The 21,317-nt window shown below is 43.0% G+C and overlaps 1 protein-coding gene and 1 pseudogene across 2 annotated transcripts in view; both read right to left on the bottom strand.

Annotated features, from left to right (window-relative positions):
* LOC125088918 (zinc finger protein 107-like) overlaps positions 1-2,371 on the bottom strand; it is a 166,738-nt pseudogene extending 164,367 nt beyond the window's left edge.
* The window catches only part of LOC125088879 (KRAB domain-containing protein 5-like), an 83,233-nt gene continuing 62,050 nt past the window's right edge, over positions 135-21,317 (bottom strand). The window contains exons 5-6 of one of the 2 annotated variants that reach the window (XM_047710476.1): positions 2,287-2,365; positions 135-155 (exon numbers count right to left, since the gene is read on the bottom strand). In XM_047710476.1, coding sequence (XP_047566432.1) covers positions 2,325-2,365 — 41 coding nt within the window. In that variant the 3' untranslated portion in view covers positions 135-155; positions 2,287-2,324. Of the gene's footprint in view, positions 156-2,286; positions 2,385-21,317 lie in introns of those variants that run through there. The other variant, XM_047710477.1, reaches the window with a different exon arrangement.

Here is a 21,317-nt window from a genome sequence, read left to right on the forward strand (position 1 = left end):
AACCCTTTGGTTTGGGAAATCTTCTCACCCAGGAAGAGGAGGTGTCCGTAGTTCTCCAACATCACATCCCTGTACAGTTCCCGCTGAGTGTGGGTCAGGCGTCCCCACTCCTCCTGAGAGAATTCTATGGCCACATCCCTGAATGTCAGCAGTCCCTGTAAGAAATACCACAGTCACCAAGGGGCCATTGACAGAGTTCACAATGGTCCCTAAGTTGAAAGAAGGAGTTAATGTCACCAGCTGGACCCCAAGACCTGACTTTCAGGGCCCACCTGCTTGTACCCACCAATTTTATCCTACATTTTACTTAACCTTCTCTTCCCACCTTATCTTTTACTTCAGTCGAAAGACCCCATGGGCAGAGTCTCCTGTGTTGGAAACAGAAACTATCCAACAAAAAAGTTTTGACTGCCCTGAGGAAGCACTTGGGCCTCCCTAGTTTGAGTTGAACCCCTGACTCATACCTGTGTAGATGGAGCAAGGAGTAACCCATGGAGTGGCCAACAGTTACTTCACCTCATTAGAATATGAAATCTCCACTCAAGGAGAAGCACAGACATCGTTTTCATAACATACAAAGTATGTATACAAGTGTCATCACGAGCACGTGTGACCATATGCCCAATTCTATGTAAGATGATAAAGCCCCTCTTGCTGAGTTTCCATCTGAACCCCAAGTAAAAGGAAAACGTCCCCCCGGCTCTGGGAGTCTCTGAAGTTATTCCCTGTGATCTCCTTATTGGCTGCAAATCAAGTTTCCTTTGTGTCACAAGCCCATCTGCTGTAGTTTCTACCTGTGACTCTATTATACCTCAGGATTTTAAGACACTCAGACATGTTAATTAAGTGATTCTTGTTTTGTTTTGCTTGAAAATACAAAGAAGTAAATAGAGGGTCACTCTGTGAACTATGTGTGGAGTAAAATAAAACCTACAAGATGGAAGTCTGACTTAGAACCCCCCCCCCGTCCCAGAAATCATTATCTCTGCTACACGAAGGTGAAAGCCTTTGTTGTCCAGTGGAAACGGACTTGAAGGGGCCTGCGAGCTAAAGGTAAAAAAAAAGTATTCTTGAGACATTTTTGGTGCAAGAAACTGTTTTTATTAAAGCACAGGGACAGGACCCCTGGGCAGAAAGACCTACACTGTCCTTGTGAGAAGCCATTAGTAATATAGTTTTACGTTGGGGGTAGGAATAAAGGAAGTTTCTGCAGGGATTTTCATATGTTAAAGAGGACTTACAGGACCCTGGAGGTCTGGCTATTGTCAAGCTGGTAGCTTTTACCCTCTAGCAGAGCATTAACATTAAGGCAGTTGGGAATTCCTGATGCAATGTCATACTCTTGCCGGTCTCAAGTATTTACCAATGGTCTGCAAGTTGAATTTCAGTTTACCTACATTTCTTCTACCTCGGTTCTCAACAGAAACTAGAAGCAAGAGAAACTCAGAAGGAAGAAGTTTCCACTTTAACTGTGAAGGTTTCTGCATATCCCTCAGCAAATCCGTCTAAGATCCTTAAGAATGATAATGGGGAAAATTCAAACTTCATAGGGGAGAAATCTGTCAGAGAGCACCAACCCAAGTAAAAGAAGGTAACAGATCAGTGCCTTAGGCATCCTCAAGGATCTATTATTAATGGCGTGTTCTTTTGCTCTCCAAACGGTAAATCAGAATATAAACTGTATTATGAGAATACAGTGCATTTATACGAAGTTCAGTCACACATAGTTTCCATGTCCTGTAACATCTAGCAACTTTAAATAGAGTATCTTTTTCACATTCTAGAGAGCAATCCTCCCCTTTTTTTCTTAAAATTTTTTGAGTTATTCTGGGTCTCAAATCCATTGTGTTTGTTCACGCAATTCCTTACTCCTGGTCTACACAGGGCTCAGAAAGAATCCAGATGGAACCTAACAAGAAATGTTTTCCTTGACTGATATCCAAGGCTGGAGCCGATCAGCAGCAGGAATCTGGGACTTGGTGCTGTCCTCTGTGGGTCTGTCACCAAGGGACTATTGGTGACATTTGCAGAACTTTAATTCAAAGGGACAACTGTTGATAGATTATTGAAAGACAGGTTGGAGACAAGGGAGAGAAGACTCTGGAATTTAGGGGGGAAGTGTTCTAAAGACTTAACCTTGAGTCATTTCTGAAAATGTTTTTAAAATTAGGGGAACACATAAAGCAGAAACAACGTGACTAGAGGAATCAATATTCGCAATTTCTAAATGAACGGGATTTTGGGATAAAGAGTGACGCGCCATCTGACTTGGGACGCAAGGCTTACCTGAGAACGGGCCATTTCTTCTTCTTTCATGTCGTCCTCTAGATTTCTTTGTCAGAAGAGATTCGTAGAGAAATCACAGCTGCATCAGGAGAAAATGCCTTTAAAGCCACCAACAGAGCGTCTGCACCTCTAAACTGCTCGGCCTGACAGCAGGACTTTGAAATGCAGAAAAGGCCCAAATTCCCAGTCCTTTGTGTCAGGAGCCTTTCAGAAACTATGAGCTCCTACTTGAAGACCAATCCCTGACTTTTCCTTCTCTGCTTTCAGGGGGCCTCCCCTCCCACCAATGCCCACAAATTCAGCTTCAGCATAGGAACCGCGTGCTGCACGGACCTGAGCCTCCCAGACTCCTGTAACAGAGACCCCGTTACCTCTCCGTGAGCCAGAAACTCTACTCAAGTCTCATAAATTAATGGGGAGCCCTCGTGCTTAATCCTGGCCTCACTGTGGATCACCTGCAGTCCTTAATTAAAACAACTCTGTCTTTTCCACCCACACCAATAGGCAGGACCTGAGGAGGAGAGCACTGGCAATGATCGGTTTTGAAACTCCACACGTGATCCTATTGGGAAGCATTTGGGGGAGGTGACCAGGCAAAGGACAGCAACCAAGGCTAGAATTGTTATCCAGATTTAAATCCATGCCTTTTCCACTGACCAGTTTCCGGAGATTTATACATTCTCCGTCTTTCTGCTCAGCACAGGGAGACACCCTTACAAATGGAGCTTTCCCTTATAAATGCAAATATCTCTTACAAAAGTAAACATACTGGGTTTCAGAGCTTTTCCTTTGTCTGCTGTTTCTTTAAAATAACAGCCTAGTGGCGCCTGGGTGGCTCAGTTGGATGAGAGTCAGACTTGATTTCGGCTCAGGTCTTGATCTCAGGGTCATGAGGTCGGGCTCTGCGGAGCAAGGAGCCTGCTTAAGATTCTCTCCCTCTTCTCTCCTCCCCCCTCACCCCCAGCTCAGTCACACATTCTCTCTCAAAAAACAAAAAGAACAAAAACAAACAAACAAAAAAACCAGTATAAAATAATCCTTATGGCAAAAACACAAATTTTGGGATGGTACAAGGCTCTTCTTAAATAGGCAAATATTTATTTTCCTAAGTATCTGCCAGTTTCCCAAAGTGAAGGTCGTTTTTATACTCCCATCAGCAATAGAAAAGAATTCGCATTTCTCAGTATTTTCACAGAAATGTGGTGTTACCCTTTTCCTTGATTTTAGCCCTTCTAGAAAATATTGAGTGATTCCTCCCTGTAAAATATGAAGTGGTCTTAATACAGTCATTCTGGTGACTCAAAGGGAAACCACTTAAAAGCACTGTGTTGAACAAAAACCAAAATAGCTGCATTAAAATGTCAGCAAGGCTTGATATTAAACTAAGTATCCTTTTTCATTTCAGCAAGCTTCCCCTCCCCCTTTCTTCGTCTTCTTCCCCCCTCCCCCCGCCCCAGGAATCCAGGACCACTCTGAAAACCTAGTGAATAAGGCTGGAAGCACAAACACAATTCCTGTCGAAACCCGCGAGATCCTGTATTGCCCTACAAAACCCCCCAGCCCCTTCCCCTGGGTGGGCTTGCAGTTTTGAAGGCCCTGACCTGCTGCAGCCTTGTCTGCTGAGCAAAGCAAAAAAGCTGTTGTTCCTTTTTATCCCCAACTCTGTCTTCACATTATATTTTGGGTCTGAAGCATGAATGTCAGTTTTCAACAACAGAATGAATGTTGGGAGAGGAATCCTTCTTCATCTGTTCTCAAGTCTTTGGCCAGTCTAATAATTAAACTGATGTAAGGCAGATTCACAAGAGAAAAATAATAATAATTTCTTAATTAGGGGAACCTCAAAGATACGAGGCTCAAAGACAGGGAATTGACGCCTCATGCCGCTGTGACTTAAGAAGGGGTAGGGATTTAGAATTTCAGAAGCGGGTAAGCATAGTCACAGGAAAAAGGAAAGAGCAAATGTTTATCAAACAACAGTTTGCCACACCAGGCAGGCAACTCTTTATAATATAAAAAGTTAAAGTCTGATATTAGCTATATTACTGATAGAGTTCCACCATCTAATTTATTCTTGGTATACAATCAACCTCACAAAAGAAGGAAATCCTTCCATTTGTAGCAACACAATAAACCTAGAGGACCTTTTTTTAAATTACAGAAGCCAAGCCAGTACCCCTTTGCCCAGCTTATCAGTCTTTAAATTTTAGCACGCACCTTTAACCCCACTGATTGATAAACCAAACCTCTTTGCATATCTAGAGATCGTTGGTGCCTTGTTTCCTAGAAAGACTTGGATCGGAACCCTCTTACACAACCTTTCTCCTGGGGCACCAATACACAATCTCCAGCACCTCAGTAATGTCTGTGGCTACCAAGAGGCAAGCACGAAGTGTTACAGATTACCGCACTCCTCTTTACTGATTACTGGCCTCGAGTTCCTTTTCAACTCTTTGGACCAGGCTGAAACTGTGGAGCTGGTTTTTGGACAAGACTCCACCTTCTTCCCAAGTGGCTGTCCTCCTGAATAAAGCTCACATTCCTTCCCAGTCAAAACTGTGTCTTGAGTGTTAGCTTTTGGAACAACTCACAGCCAATCTTCTTTTACTTATTTATTTTTTTTGGTAACAAAATTGTGTTATCATTCAGTACATCCGGTGGGAAAGAATTCTTGAGATGTTTAAGATGAAACTTAGTAAGTTTATTCAATTAGCAGGGGGACAGGACCCCTGGGCAGAAAGAGCTGCACTTTGGTTGCAAAGAGCTGGTGGTTTTATGCTTAGTGGTCAGGGGGAAGGGTCATGCAGGAAGTATTAGATCATAAATGTTTCTTCGAATTTCTACTCATATAACTACTTTAGCAAAATTTCTCTGGTGCTTATCATTCAGTTCAATATTAATTATGGGTGAGATGGACAGGCAGTCAGGAGACCCTTTAAGAATGTAGCAATCAGCTACATTTGATTCTAATCAAAACTATGCAGGCTATAGGTCAACCTTCTGGGTTAAAGGTGAACATTTTTCTGTTTCTGTGCCTCGGCATTTCACACCCAACCAATTTTCTGTCCTTAAATATTTAAAGGGTGAAGGGCTCATATTCTATAACTTTTTCAAGGTGACACGGGTTGTAGAGATGTCCCTACCCATGCATTGAAACTGGTCCCTATCTGTCCCCACGTGTAACTATTAGAGAAGCCATTATTGTAGAGTCCAGAGGGGACATTGTGGTGAACTAGCTTTGAGTAGTCGGTATGATCTGTTGGCTGGGCAAAGGAGTCAGGAACTGCTTACACATATTTCAACAATAGGACAGAAAATAGCAAAAGAGAAAACACATTAGAATATTACTATAATGAAAAATCAGAAGATCAACGGAACAGAGAGAGAACAATGTAAAGAGAGACAAGTCACAAAACAGACCCTTAAGGATAGAAAAAAAAAAAAAGATAGTTACCAGAGGGAAGGGGGGTGGGGTGAAGGGTTAAACACATGATTAAGGACTGCATTTGTGATAACCACTGAGTAATGTATGGAATTGTTTAACCACTGTATTGCACAGCTGAAACTAACATAACATTTTTTGTTAACTGGAATTAAAATAAATCTTAGGTCAAAAACAAAGAAAAAGTGGGGGCAATCCATTAAAATACTGATATATGGGCGCCTGGGTGGCTCAGCTGGTTAAGTTACTGCCTTAGGTCATGATCCTGGAGTCTCCGGATCGAGTCCCTGCATCGGGCTCCCAGCTCAGCGGAGAATCTGTTTCTCCCTCTGACCTTCCCCTTCCTGTGCTCTCTTTCTCTGGTTCTCTCCCTCTCAAATAAATAGATAAAATCTTTTTAAAAAAAAATACTCATGTATTTTCACAATAGCAATAGGCAGATATACAAAATATTAGTTGATATGACGGAAATGAAGAAGCCTTCCCAGATATCCGTAGAGGATAGCTAACGCTTTGCTAACAGGACATATGATTGTGCATCAACATTTCTTAATAATTACTTCTGGTCTGAAAATTATTGAAATTATGACTCTTAGGACATTATATCAGAAAAAGAATGCTTCTTGAATGCTTATAATCTGTATTTTCAACAAGAATTATACAGTAGATTTGAAATGCATAACACAGTCTATAATGATCTTAATACATTTTATTTTATTTTTAAAGATTTTATTTATTTATTTGACAGAGAGAGAGAGAGATCACAAGTAGGCAGAGAGGCAGGCAGAGAAAGGGGGAAGCAGGCTCACCGCTGAGCAGAGAGCCCGATGCGGGGCTCGATCCCAGGACCCTGAGACCATGACCTGAGCCGAAGGCAGCGGCTTAACCCACTGAGCCACGCAGGCGCCCCTCTTAATACATTTTAATGATAGAACATCTTTTTTTTTTTTTTTTAAGAGATTTTATGTATTTATTTGACAGAGAGAGACCTAGAGACAGCAAGAGAGGGAGGGAACACAAGCCGGCAGAGTAGGACGGGAAGAAGCAGGTGTCCCGCCAAGCAAGGAGACTCATGTGGAGCTTCATCCCAGCACCCTGGGATCACGACCTGAGCTGAAGGCAGACGCTTAACAACTGGACCACCCAGGTACCCCATAGAACATATTGGCTTTTAATGTGTTACTATTGATAGGTAGTGAATGATGTATTATCCTGCCATCAATATTAACCTACTTCACCTTAATTAAAAATGTAGACAACAGGGACACTTGGGTGGCTCGGTGGGTTAAGCCTCTGCCTTTGACTTGGGTCATGATCTCAGGGTCCTGAGATCGAGCCCCGCATTGAGCTCTCTGCTCAGCAGGGAACCTGCTTCTCCCCCCTACCCTGCCCCCGCCTGCCTCTCTGCCTACTTGTGATATCTCACTCTGTCAAATAAATAAATAAAATCTTAAAGAAAAAAAAAGAATGTAGACAACAGATAGTATCTACCACCCATTTGATAACGGTGATGTAATATAACTAGTAGTCCATTTTCTCAGTGGCCTCAGACTTTAAAAAACATGTGGTTATATTTCCAACAGTATGTTGCATTGGTTTCTCCCCCTTTGAACCCCTGGGACATCAACATGGATATATTATAGATTATATAGGGGACTGTTGACAGCTGAGACGAACTCCTCCATGCCCTTGTGAACAAGCACTTCCCATGGCACTCTAGGCATTCCCCTTCTGCACACTTTAGAGAAGATCCCCAGTTTACCTAAACCTGTTTTAGTTTCAATAAAACAACCTGGACTTACCCAGGAACTCCAAAGCACTCATCCACGAATCTGAATACAGAATTGTGCCCCATGTGAAAACCCAACTCGTCTTTAAAGATGGATTCTGTCAAGAACCTAAAGGGTCCTGGGAATAGATTCCCCACTAGAGGCTGCAGAGAAAATCCCATGCCTCATGAAACCTTGATTATGACGGTATAAGACCCTAAACAGAAACTCAGCAAACCCATCAAAAGTCAGACATATAAATAGCATTCTTTTTTAGCTCCTAAATATGAGGAAATTGGTTACAGTAAAGTTGGAAAACATCTACACAAAGGCAAAACATTAAATATAAATAAAAATTATTTATTCATTTTTATTTTAAACAAATTAAAGTCCACATTCATTGCCCCCAGTCAGTCAGACCTGGATGTTCAGATGTACTGCTCATCAATGTGAGGTGTATCCTCGTGCAATTTCAGAGGGTATGTGAAGTTCCATTTGAAATTGTGTAACACAGATGCAAACTAAAGTATTTTGCACTAGCTTTAATGTTTACAGAAATATTGTCAGATCAAACTCACAATCAAATTGCTTTCCTCAACCAATGCTGTGTATGTAAAGGTGGTGTTTTCCCACCAGTAGAAATAGATTTACTGCAGTCCTAAAACACCGTATCTGGTGGTAATTGTCAATGTTACACCCTTGCTGAAACACCTCCTTTTTTATACATTTAGATACTTACATGGATCACTATCCTGCTATCACACACGTCATGAAATGTGGATCTTTGATTTATACACGTGTGCCTTAACTGGGGGGTTCCTGGATTGAGACTGTTGCACCAACATGATTGCCTTTTTACAATGAGTGTACAACTGCTGAACTACCCTTGCAAATGGATAAAACAAAAAAGGCAGAAAAATCAGTGTGTTTCCACTGTTAAACAGGGAAGCCATTGACTCAGATGGCTCTAATGACTCTGTAGCCTCTCTAAGCAAATCACAACTTAATTCACAGTCACTGCATAGAAATGGAAAAAAAAAAAAAAGAGGGGCGCCTGGCTGGCTCAGTGGGTTAAAGCCTCTGCCTTCTGCTCAGGTCATGATCCCTGGATCCTGGGATCCAGCCCCGCATCGGGCTCTCTGCTCAGTGGGGAGCCTGCTTCCCCCTCTCTCGCTGCCTGCCTCTCTGCCTACTTGTGATCTCTGTCTGTCAAATAAATAAATAAAATTTTTATTTTTAAAAATTTTTATCTTTAAAAAAATGAACTTAAGAATGAAGAATTACAGTAAACTAGGCTTTCCAAAGATAAGGCAACTAGTAAGGCATACCCAAACAAACAAACACTGTCCTTGCTTTGCTTCCATATCCTCTCAATAAAAACCTCACTGGTAGCTCCTACAGGTGGGCCATCCCTAACTAATCTTTTTGTTAAAGATAGATTTTTACGTTTTTATTTATTCTTTGTATATTCATATTTTTTTTATTTTCTTCATTCCATTAATTAATTAAGAGGGGGAGGGTAAGAGGGCAGTGAGAGGGAATCTCGAGCAGACGACCTGCAGAGCTCTGCCAGAAGCCCAAGGCCACTCTTGATCTCACCACCCTGAGATCATGACCTGAGCCAAAACCTAGTGGGAGACTTAACCAACTCAGCCACCCCGGTTCCCAGTGCCTAACAAATTGAGTAGACAAATTACACTGTCAATTAAACACTTGAAAATTTCAATGTACATTACTTCATCTTTTCAGATCACAGTACCACCTTTGATTTTGACCAGTTTCCCAAGCGGCCTAAGCCCCTTGCCCTCGTTGCAAGTGGGCAGATCACTCAGCGCGACAGGTTTCCCCACCCCACTCTGCCCCCTTTAGCACATGCGCGCAACACACCAATGGGATTCTGCCCTCACTTCCCCAGACTTCACCCTCGGTAACGGCTTCCCTCAGCGCCTGCGCAGACAGAGTTGCCAGACAAGTGCTGCGCATGCGCACAGAGGATTTGTGGCGCTTGCAGCCTCTCTCTGGGTGGAAACCCGCAGTCGTCTGGTCCTTCCCACACCAGCTGGGGTCTTCACGCACCACCCCGAATCCCAACTCAACCAAGCCCACACACCTCAGTTCACACCTCAGGCAAGCTAGGACCAAAGTCTATAGGCACACCAGTCCTCCTTCTGTTATCATTACACCGAGAATGTTCGACGCCCTCTCCCTTCCCTGAGGCCCAAACTTCGCACATGCGCACACGGCGAACGCAGGGAGGTTCACACACCACCACCCCCACCCCCCACCCCACACCCCCCCCCCCCCCCCCCCCCCCCCGCGCCGTGAGATCCGCAGTGCAGAGGGACCCAGAGCAGCGGGGATAAGGAACTGGACATCGGGGATCACCCAGTGCGATGTGAACTCACGAAGTTCCCCCAATGCCACTTCTCCAGCAGACCCGCTGACACCCTAGATTCCGGATTCATTCTTCCGGGCTAACACTATGAGCACAAACCTCAGCTGCCCCAGAATTCGCATCAGGAATAGTACTTTTACCTAAACGGGGTTTTGCAGAGCCTAACACAGAACTGTCGATTCAGTTTCTGTCAAAAATGACCTCAGGCCACGATACTGCCCTCCACGGCTCCACTGTCGGTCCCTGTGCCTCCCTTCTCAACAGCTCCAGGTACAGCTCCTGGCAGGTCCACCTGGGTGGCCCCAACTGGCATTCACACTTTCCTGAGGCTCAGACTCAGATAAAGCAGAGTAAAGGACTAAAAATTTCGGGAGTCAGTTTCACATGTCTGGTTGAAACGCTGCTTCCAAGTTAACACATGGCATCCCACCTTCCATTCCTGCGATGTCCACTCATAGTCCACACATTAAAATGAACCAAATACATAAATGCAAATGGTGAATCAAATTTCACACAGAGGCTCTAGTCCATCTTTCCTTTCTCTCTCCCAGTCCGCTCCCTATATTTGTGCTATCATGGACAACACTACTTTTCAGATTAATGATCATGAAAAAGAAAAAGTCTCTAGAGTCCCAGGGAGGCACACGCAGCATCCACATCCTCATGGGAGAAATAAACATACAGGACCCAATTCCCAGGGATTTTGAAAGATTAACATGCATAATGCCTGTAAGATTCCCAGTACACTGTCCTGGGCCCAGTGCATCCGGTAGTCACACACCCAGACATCCTATACCTGGAGCATGTAATAGCTGCCCAATAAACATTCCTTTGATGCATGAGCACATGCTATTTATCCCAAACAGCCTTGCTCAGACACCAGCGCCTTATCTAGTCCCTTCCCAGCTTGCAGGGGATGAGCACAGAGTGTCATGTTTCCAGGAGAGGTCAGTCTTCCCTGGGAATGGCAGTATTTGTGTTGATATAGGATGATTGGGTAGAACGGATTCAGGTTTGATCTTCTGCTTTCTCAGTGCTACTGAAAATGATGTCTGGGGACAGCAACCTCAGTGTCATTAAAAACACAAATTAGGGACGCCTGGGTGGCTCAGTTGGTTAAGCAGCTGCCTTCGGCTCAGGTCATGATCCCAGCGTCCTGGGATCAAGTCCCACATCAGGCTCCTTGCTCGTCAGGGAGCCTGCTTCTCCCTCTGCCTCTGCCTGCCATTCTGTCTGCCTGTGCTCGCTCTCTCTCCCTCTCTCTCTCTGACAAATAAATAAATAAAATCTTAAAAAAAAAAAAAAACCCCACAAATTAATGGGCTTCATGCCGACCTAGGGAGTAGTGATATCTGAGTGTGGGGCCAGAGAATCTATTTTTAATGGGAACCTCGAATGGTTTGTATACACATGACATTTTCCCAAGTTTATTTATCTAAGCAATCTCAGTACCCAACAAGGGACTTGAACTCATGACCCCACAATCAAGAGTCACATGCACTGCAAACTGAGCCAGCCAGGCAACCCTCTATATACATGAAATTTTGAAAAGCAGTATTTGCAAAATTCATTCTCAGATTTGGCATCCTGCAAGGATCCCCTGTGTGGATTTTAGAACTGTCATCTCCAGGATCCCAACCCCAAAGCTTTTGTCACTTACTCCTTGATAAGGCCTAGCATCTATTAGGTCTTAATGACATGGCTCAACTCATACCACTGTGAGGCCAAGGTAAACACTGAGGCTCCCAGTTACATTTCTGAGGACAGAGCACACAAGCTCTCATCAATGGGGAAGCCTCCATGGGGAGAGCTGTTCTATTTAAGTTTGGATAGGGGAGAGTCAGTATACCCCATATTCCTGATGTTGTACCAGAATTTGTGGTGTGTATCTGCAGGAGACAAGTGGATCCAAAAAAAAAAAAAGAGAGAGAGAGAGAGAGAAGTAAAAGACATTGGGAAATTCTTGGAAACTTGAAAAGGTAAGTCATTAGAGGATGTAGGAAGATGTGAAGAGTTAGATAGGAAATGTCCCCATGTGACCACCGGAGAAATAAACCTTGTCTACCATGATCATTCCATTCAAGAAGAGCATCCCAAAACACATTTTTTTTTTTTAAGATTTTATTTATTTATTTGACAGAGAGATCACAAGCAGGCAGAGAGGCAGGCAGAGAGAGAGGAGGAAGCAGGCTCCCTGCTGAGCAGAGAGCCCGATGCGGGGCTCGATCCCAGGACCCTGAGATCATGACCTGAGCCGAAGGCAGCGGCTTAACCCACTGAGCCACCCAGGCGCCCCAACATTTTATTTTTTAAAAAGATTTATTTATGTATTTGTTTGAGAGAAAGACAGAGAAAGTACGATTGGGAGGAGAGGCAGGGGGAAAAGTAGAATCCTCAGGATTGAGGGCAGAGCCCATTGTGGGGCTGGATCCTAGGACCCTGAGATCATGACCTGCATGAGCCAAAATCAAGAGTCAGACACCCGGGTGTCTGGGTGGCTCAGTGGGTTAAGCCTCTGCCTTCGGCTCAGGTCATGATCTCAGGGTACTAGTATCGAGGCCCGCATCGGGCTCTCTGCTCGGCAGGGAGCCTGCTTTCTCCTCTCTCTCTCTGTGCCTGCCTCTCTGCATACTTGTGATCTCTCTCTCTCTGTTTCAAATAAATAAATAAAATCTTAAAAAAAAAAAGAGTCAGACACCCAACCAAATGAGCCACGCAGTACCCCCCCAGATCACATTTTAAGGCTAAGTTTTCTCCTTTGACCCTCATCCGTGTCATCTGCTTCATTCATTCCTACATACCTTGCTGTGTGACTACTGTCTCCTTTCTCATCATATGCCAGGGTTCTTTCCTTTTCTAAAGAAAAAGACCAAATAAAATCTAGAGATAGCAAGGCCTAGTTATAAGGAAACATGACTCTTGCCAGAGAATTTTCAATTTGAAATCCAGCACTATAATTGGTAGAGAAGAGAGCACGTTACAAAAGGATATAGAAAATTAGGGGTGCCTGGGTGGCTCAGTCAGTTAAGTGTCTGCCTTTGGCTCAGATCATGGTCCCAGGGTCCAAGGATCAAGCCCTGCACTGGGCTCCCTGCTCAGCGGGAGGCCTGCTTCTCCCTCTCCTACTCTCTCTACTTCTGTTCCCTCTCTCGATGTTTCTCTCTCTCTCTGTCAAATAAATAAAATCTTGAGGCGCCTGGGTGGCTCAGTGGGTTAAGACTCTGCCTTCGGCTCAGGTCATGATCTCAGGGTCCTGGGATCGAGTCCCGCATCAGGCTCTCTGCTCAGCAGGGAGCCTGCTTCCCCCTCTCTCTCTGCCTGCCTCTCTGCCTACTTGTGATCTCTGTCAAATAAATAAATAAAATCTTGATAAGGAAAAAAAAAAGTTATTTCTCCAAATGCTCTTACTGATGGCCACTTTAGAACACTTAGAAAGCATTTTCAATGTTCGGCTTCTTAATACCACTTCCAAATACTGCTGAATCAAAAGGAAGGGATCGATATTTGATTTTAAGATTCTATGCCACTTAGTTTCTAGAATTATCATTAATCTAGAGTGAAGGTTATGGATAACCTCCGCAGACGGGAAAGTTAAAGTCAAGACAAAACATCATGAATACTTACACCCACAAAGCCCGACTGTTTCCTTGAAATGAGGTCATTTGTCATTTCTGATGAGTTACAATATAGAATTTTAAAACACATGGACATAAAGCAATTATATTATGCTACTTTCCTCTTCCTGAAAATAGAAAAGTAATAAAGGAGAGAATGTCTGTAATGCTATGCAGGATAAAATGGAAAGTTATGAGACCAAGGAATAATTTAGAACCTTTACTTGCAAAGACTAGGATCTCCAGTAGACAATTCCCTTCATTTTCTAAGGGAATCTGGCAGAGACCCTGAACCAAGTGAACAAAATTAACATCAGCTCTAATGAGATAAACTGATTTCAGTGGCCTGAAGCACAAAGGACTCATCACTGTGGTATTTTATTTTACTTTATTTTACCAAAATAAAGCAAATCTTTATATTATTCCATTCATGAAAATATAGCATTTTTCTGAAAATTTCAAGCCACAGATTGCTCCCACGTCCTGTAATCTTTAAAATATTTAAAATAGTAAGACTTTCGTTGAAGCAATCTAGACAGCAAGACTCTCCTTTTCAGAACATTGACTTATTCTTGGCCTGATAACTGTCTGGTTTATTGGTTCATGTTCATCTAGTTTCCAAAGACTCAGGCCTCATCCAGATAGAAACTCAATATTGTATATTCTCCTCCTTTACTGGGATCCCCAAACCCAACCCACCTCTAGAGAGAATCTTGGGTATCAACACATCTCCATATTGATCCCTCACAGAGGGAATATTTTCAGTAGTTGCAGGCCATGACTGCATGGTAGGAATTCAGGCTGCATAGAAAACCCAGTTGGAGGGCGCCTGGGTGGCTCAGTGGTTAAAGCCTCTGCCTTCGGTTCAGGTCATGGTCCCGGGGTCCTGGGATCGAGCCTCACGTCGGGCTCTCTGCTCAGCAGGGAGCCTGCCTCCTCCTCTCTCTCTCTCTGCCTGCCTCTCTGCCTGCTTGTGATCTGTCAAATAAATAAAAATCTTAAAAAAAAAAAAAAACAAACCCAGTTGGAGAGAATGGAGGGACAGCCCCAGGGATGTAAGAGAGGACTATCCTGATGGGTTGACTTTGACTATCCTTAAAAGGATAAATAGTCGTTTGAAACCTGTCAGCTCGGCAGGACCACCAGAACTAGAGAAGTGAATGTTTGCAAGTTCTGACACCTGGCCTTTCTGAAAGAAATGAAGACAAAGCCCTTAGGCTAAGTCAAGATCTAACCAAGAAGCAGCCGTTTCTGCCTCTCCGTTCTGTTCTAGCTTTGTTTCTTTGTTTTTTTTTTTTAAGAATTTATTTATTTGACAGAGAGAGATCATAAGTAGGCAGAGAGGCAGGCAGAGAGAGAGAGGGAAGCAGGTTCCCTGCTGAGCAGAAAGCCCCATGCGGAGCTCAATCCCAGAACCCTGAGATCATGACCTGAGCCGAAGGCAGAGGCTTAAACCACTGAGTCACCCAGGTGCCCCTCTAGCTTTGTTTCTTAAATGATATTAGGTAGAGAAATCACACCTGTTTGGCTTTAAAGGCCTCAACGCAGCCTCTTCACCCGCTATCATCAGCTCAGAGGCACAAGGATCTTGAGATGCACAAAAGGCCACCTCTCCTTTGTCAGAGGAAGGATTCAGAAGAAAGGAGCTGCTAAGCGGACACTTACAAGTGTGTTTCTCCTTCCCGGTTTCAGATGTCCTCGCCTCCCACAGACAGCCACAAATCCTGCCACAGCACGGGGAGCCTGGGCTGCCCTGACCTGCCCCTTCCAACTGCAGACAGAACAGACTGTTACATTGTCTTCACCAGAAAGCCAGCTCAGCTCTCACAGATATACCTTCAAATCCTTGTGCTTCCCCCCGGTCTCCCTGAGAATCACCTGGAGCACGTAGTTAACGCAGCACTGATGCTCTCCCCTGACCCATAGACAGACTCTGGCAGAGTGCACAGGTGATGGTGGTTCTTAAAACGCACCGTGGGATCTTTACTGTAAACCCAGGCTGATAAGCAATGATGTGCTTTCATGTTTCAATGTGCATAGAAATCACCTGGTATTCCAGTTTGCATAGAAGAAATGGTGATTCTGCAGGTTTGGAATTGGGTCCGGGAATTGGCAACTTTCACAAGTTCCTCGTTAGTGCTGATGCTGCTCCTGGGGACCCATGTTTAGTGGCTACACTGGAGAATGCAGGGACAGCACACCTGAGCCCCCCACACCCACCATCTTTATGTCAACACAAAAAACTCCTGGTGAGTTCCCGGGAAAGAGTTTATTTTTTATTTTTCACTGTTGTAAGTTTATTGTTGGTCCCAGCAAAGACCACCATCACCACCCTGAAGGACCACATGCTTTCACAGCACTTTAACGTTTACAGAAAGAAGACTAGTGAATGCACTAATGTCTGAGCAAGTCTCTATTTGGAAAACAACATGTACACATTGATTACTGCAATGTTGACTGAGCATTGATTTTGTGTTGACAAGGGTTATATGCGACATGTTGGCAACTGCCCATATATGATGCGATTTCACCCCCATATAATCCTGCAAGCTGGGCACTAGGGGTCTTGTAATAAACATGAAGATGTAGATACTGGCCCCCACCTATCTGCCTCATCTTTTCCCCTATCAATTAAAAGAAATGTTTGTATTCTGTATGAGTGAAATATGGATGAATGTAAAAATACAGAAAGGAAGGGGTGCCTGGGTGGCTCAGTGGGTTAAGTGTCTGCCTTCAGCTCAGGTCATGATCTCAGGGACCTGGGATCGAGTCCCGTGTTGGGCTCTCTGCTCAGCAGGGAGTCTGCTTCCCTCTCTCTCTCTGCCTGCATCTCTGCCTACTTGTGATCTCTGTCTGCCAAATAAATAAATAAAATCTTTAAAAAAAAATACAGAAAGGAAGAGTAGAAGTTCAGAGAGTTTTCATTGTTGCATTTATGTGTTTTTAAGAGGAAAGAAAAATATTTGATTTTATAAGTAAATGACAGTTTTCCTGTACCATGTATACTTTCTTCAATATATAATTATTTTAATTCCTTCACAATAGTGTAAATTTTTTAAAAAGATTTATTTTTACTCATTTGTCAGGAAAAGAGAGAGAGTTCAAGCAGGGGGAGTGGCAGGCAGAAGGAGAAGCAGGCTCTCTGCTGAGCAGGGAGCCCAGTGTGGGACTTGATCCCAGGACCCTGGGACCATAACCTGAGATGAAGGCAGACACTTAACTGACTGAGCCACCTAGGCATTCCTGGTGCTGCAAATTTCTATTTTTTTCTCAATTTTAGTTATTCTAAATAGGAAGAGTCATTTCCCTGCAGTCTCCCTGGTTTCTAGGAGTGGTGATTAAAGAAAATTTTATATATATATACATATATATATATATATTTATGATATATGTATCAAAATACATATCAAAAATGATATATAATATTGATCTCTGTATGTATCTATACAAAACTCAGCTTAGAAGAAGGACATCTTTCCATTTGGACAGTGGGGGTGAGCATGGCGGATATTACGCTAAGTGGAATAAGCCACACAAAATGGCAATACTGCATTATCTCAATTATATCTGAAATCTAATGAAACTGAACTCCTCAAAGCAGAGTAGAAATGTGATGCCAAGAGGTGGCTGATGGCAAAGTGGGAGGTGTTGGTAAAACGGTACAAAATTTCATTTATGCAAGATGCATAAGTTCTGGAGATGTGAGCTACAGCATGGTGACTACGGATAATTCTGTGTCTTTTAATATTTGAAATTTGCTAAGGGAGTATATCTTAGATGTTCTTACAAAAATTAAAACATCAAAAATAAAAAATTTGTAACATTTTGAGGTGATGGACGTGTTCATTAGCTAGGTCATTTAAAAAAATTTTTTTTTAAGATTTTATTTATTTATTTGACAGACAGAGATCACAAGTAGGCAGAGAGGTGGCAGAGAGAGAGGAAGGGAGGCAGGCTCCCTGCCGAGCAGAGAGCCTGATGCAGGACTTGATCCCAGGACTCTGAGATCATAACCTGAGCTGAAGGTAGAGGCTTAACCCACTGAGCCACCCAGGCGCCCCTAGCTAGGTCATTTTAACCATGTTGTAATGTATACATATATTTCTATTTTGTTACTTGAGTCACTACTCTATCTGCAGGAATGGAAAACGGGATTCTGAGTGAAACACTTGTGAAGCACGGAACTTAATGATAAAAACAAAAACAAATGCACTAAGATACATAGTCCTTTGCTCCCATTTTTCCGATTCCCAGTTTTGGGAATTGTGAGCACCAGCCCTGGAGAGATGAAAGGAATAGCCACTCAGAGTCTGATCCCCTCTAATCTGTCCTGGGAAGGGAGGAGCTCCCTTCGCCAGGCCATACCCGCACACGACCTGAGAAGCAGGGGGATATGGTTTGGCTGCGGTTGAGAGCTGGCTGGAGGCTCTGATCCCCCTGCCTCTGGGGGTAATTCCAGCTCTGTCGTTCCTCAGCCTTCCCAAAGAGATTCAACGCTCAGCGTTCATGTTATTTTAATCTATTTTGTCTCTTCTTTGTCTACTCATACAATGAAAAGCAAGTTAACATAAATGCTTAGAATTTTCAGGGAGAATTATATTAGAAAGCTTCCATTCTTAACAAAAATGTACAACAAATACTACTACTGCTACTAAACACTCTGGTCCATGGACGGCCCCTCAGGTGTGACACCAGAGCTTACACCATCACACAGAGAAGGAACTGGCCCAACTGCACCACGTCTTCCTCAGCTTGACTCCACAATCCTGAATTCAACAATGTTCCCACTTGCTCTAACCTAAAAGTTCCTGGATGGTAAGCATCATGACTCTTTATCTGTTTTCTAATGACCGAGTGCCATGGAAATAATCAGGTTCTATCTGTTTGCATCTCTGTACTTGCTCAGTCAGTGTCTCTACCACAGTATGAGGACCCTGGAGCACCTCTCACTGGGAACCACAAAGGAGCCTCCTTCTCTGGAGGGAGGAGAGGGCCCTGGATGACTAGTTCTTCTTTCTCTGAGATGGAAGCAGATTCAAGTTCTGGTGACAGTCAAACACCAGTCTACACAGGACATCCCTAAATATTCCAAAGAGTTCCTGGTGCTGAGGAGTGTGTCCCCCGTGAGACTGAACTGATGCCCCCGTAGGGATCCAGGCAGCAGAAACCTTGGGCTGAGTCTGGGCCATCACGTAGGGCACAGACCTGTCCTGGTGGATTGGTACCCTTTGATGCAGGTGTGATGTGTCCTGTTCCTGGTCAGGGCTCTTTGGAGTAAGAAGCCTCTACTTCTGTTAACACAGTTGACAGGTAGCTGTAGTTGTGGTCATGATTCCAGATATTTTGTGGGTCTTAACCCCGCAGTGTTAAAGGATCTTCTCCTCTCTGGAGTTTGCTTTAAGGCAGGACCTAGTGTGGTAGGTTTCAATGCCTATGCTTGTTGCCACTTAGAGATTCCCCACTGACCATTAGGAGTGCCAGGTTTTTGAAGGACCATCAACCTTGCTAACCACCTTTGTGGAACTGTCTTCACAAGCCCACACTCAGGAAAATGTTAGGCAAATATGACATCTCATATTGAAAGGTATCCATTCAGAGATATTTTGGCTATCTCTACATTCTTTCAGGAGACGCTGTTACATTACTGACTGGACTCTGACCTTATCTCCTGGGACCATTAATACAACACAATTGTGTGGATAATTACAAAATAATTTTTAAAAGATGAATCTTTTAATATTATACAGCTATAATTATCTATTACTAGAATAGATTCTCTATATTATTCTCAATTTTACCTACAATGTCACTAGCTTGTAAGTGTACATAACACTCTGTGAGCATGAGCATATAAATGACTGACTTGGAGGAAAACAGACTACATTTTTCTCCCAAGATGAGTAAGTTTTCTGATTCATCCAGGGTACAGAGGAAGACCTGGATAGAGAGTGGTCATCACTCGGAGAATAAAGGGGCTGACAGTTTACATATTCAATGCAATCCCTATCAAAATGATGAGTATTTTTCACAGAGCTAGAATAAAGAACTCTAAAATTTGTATGGAACCAGAAAAGATCCCAAATAGCCAAAGAAATGTTGAAAAAGAAAATCAAAGCAGGAGGCATCACAGTTCTAGACTTCAAGCTCTATTACAAAGCTGTAGTCATCAGGACAGTATGGTACTAGCACAAAAATAGTCACATAGATCAATGGAAAAGAAAAGACAACCCAGAAATGGACCCTCAACTCTATGGTCAACTAATCTTCGACAAAGCAGGAAAGAATGTCCAATGGAAAAAAAGACAGCCTCTTCAACAAATGGTGTTGGGAGAATTGGAAAGTAACATGCAGAAGGATGAAACTGGACCACTCTTTTACACCATATACACAAATACATTCAAAACAGATAAAAGACCTAAATGTGAGATAGGAATCCATCAAAATCCTAGAGGAGAACATAGGCAACAACCTCTTTGATATCAGCCACAACAACTTCTTACTTACTAGATATGTCTCTGGAGATGAGAGAAACAAAAGCAAAAAAGGAACTATAGGGACTTCATCAAGATAAAAACCTTCTGCACAGCAAAGGAAAGAATCAACAAAATAAATAAGGAACCTACAGAATGGGAGAAGATATCTGCAAATGACATATCAGATACAGGGCTAGCATCCAAAATCTATGCAGAACTTATCAAACCGAATAATTAAAAAAACAAAAAATCCAGTCAAGAAAAGGAAAGAAGAGCAGACATTTCTCCAAAGAAGCCACACAAATGGCTAACAGACACATTAAAAAAGCACTTAACATCACTCATCATCAGGGAAGTACAAATCAAAACCACCCTGAGACACCATCTCACACCAGTCAGAATGGCTAAAATTAAGAAGTCAGGAAACAACAGGTGTTTGGGAGGATGCAGAGAAAGGGGAACCCTCTTCCACTGTTGGTTGGGAGGCAAGCTGCTGTAACTTTGGAAAACTACGGAGTTTCCTTAAAAAGTTAAAAATAGAGCTACCCTATGATCCAGCAATTACACTACAGGGTATTTATCCAAAGGATGTGAAAATAGTGACTTGAAGGGGCACCTGCACCCCAATGTTTATAGCAGCAATGTCCACAATAGCCAAACTGTGGAGAGAGCCCAGATGTCCATCTATGGACGTCAGATAAAGAAGATGTGGTATATATATACACACAACTGAATATTACTCAGCCATTAAAAAGAATGAAATCTGGCTATTTGAAACGATGAGGATAGAACATGAGTGTATTACCCTAAGTGAAATCAGCCAGTCAGAGAAAGACGAATATTATGAGTTCACTCATATGTGGAATTTAAGAAAGACTCTTAACTCTAGGGAACAAACCAAAGGCTGCTGGAGGGGAGGTGAGTGGGGGACGGAGTAACTGGGTGAAGGGCACTTGATGTAATGAGCTCTAGGTGTTATATGCCACTCTCAAACCACTAAATTCTACCCCTGAATCTAATAACACACTATCTGTTAACTAACTTGAATTTAAATAAAATCTTCAAAAAAACAGCGCTTCTAAAAAAAAATGAATGAGGATGGCAATTTGGAAACATGCATTGATTAAGAACAATTTGTTTGCTTCCCTCCACATAGTCTAGTGAAAAAGATAAAAATTACAATGATGGAAAAAAGGGAGGATATAAAAAATTACAACAGCATTTTCCAGGACAAAAATGCTTGGGGTAGCTATTTTCTCAGGAGAGGTTCTCGGTGTCGTATTGGTCTGAGGAAAGTGTTAGGCCCCCACTTGTGCATGCACAGAGGAAAACCAGAAT

This window comes from Lutra lutra, chromosome 17 (genome assembly GCF_902655055.1).
Source record: "Lutra lutra chromosome 17, mLutLut1.2, whole genome shotgun sequence".
NCBI classification, from domain to species: Eukaryota; Metazoa; Chordata; class Mammalia; order Carnivora; family Mustelidae; genus Lutra; species Lutra lutra.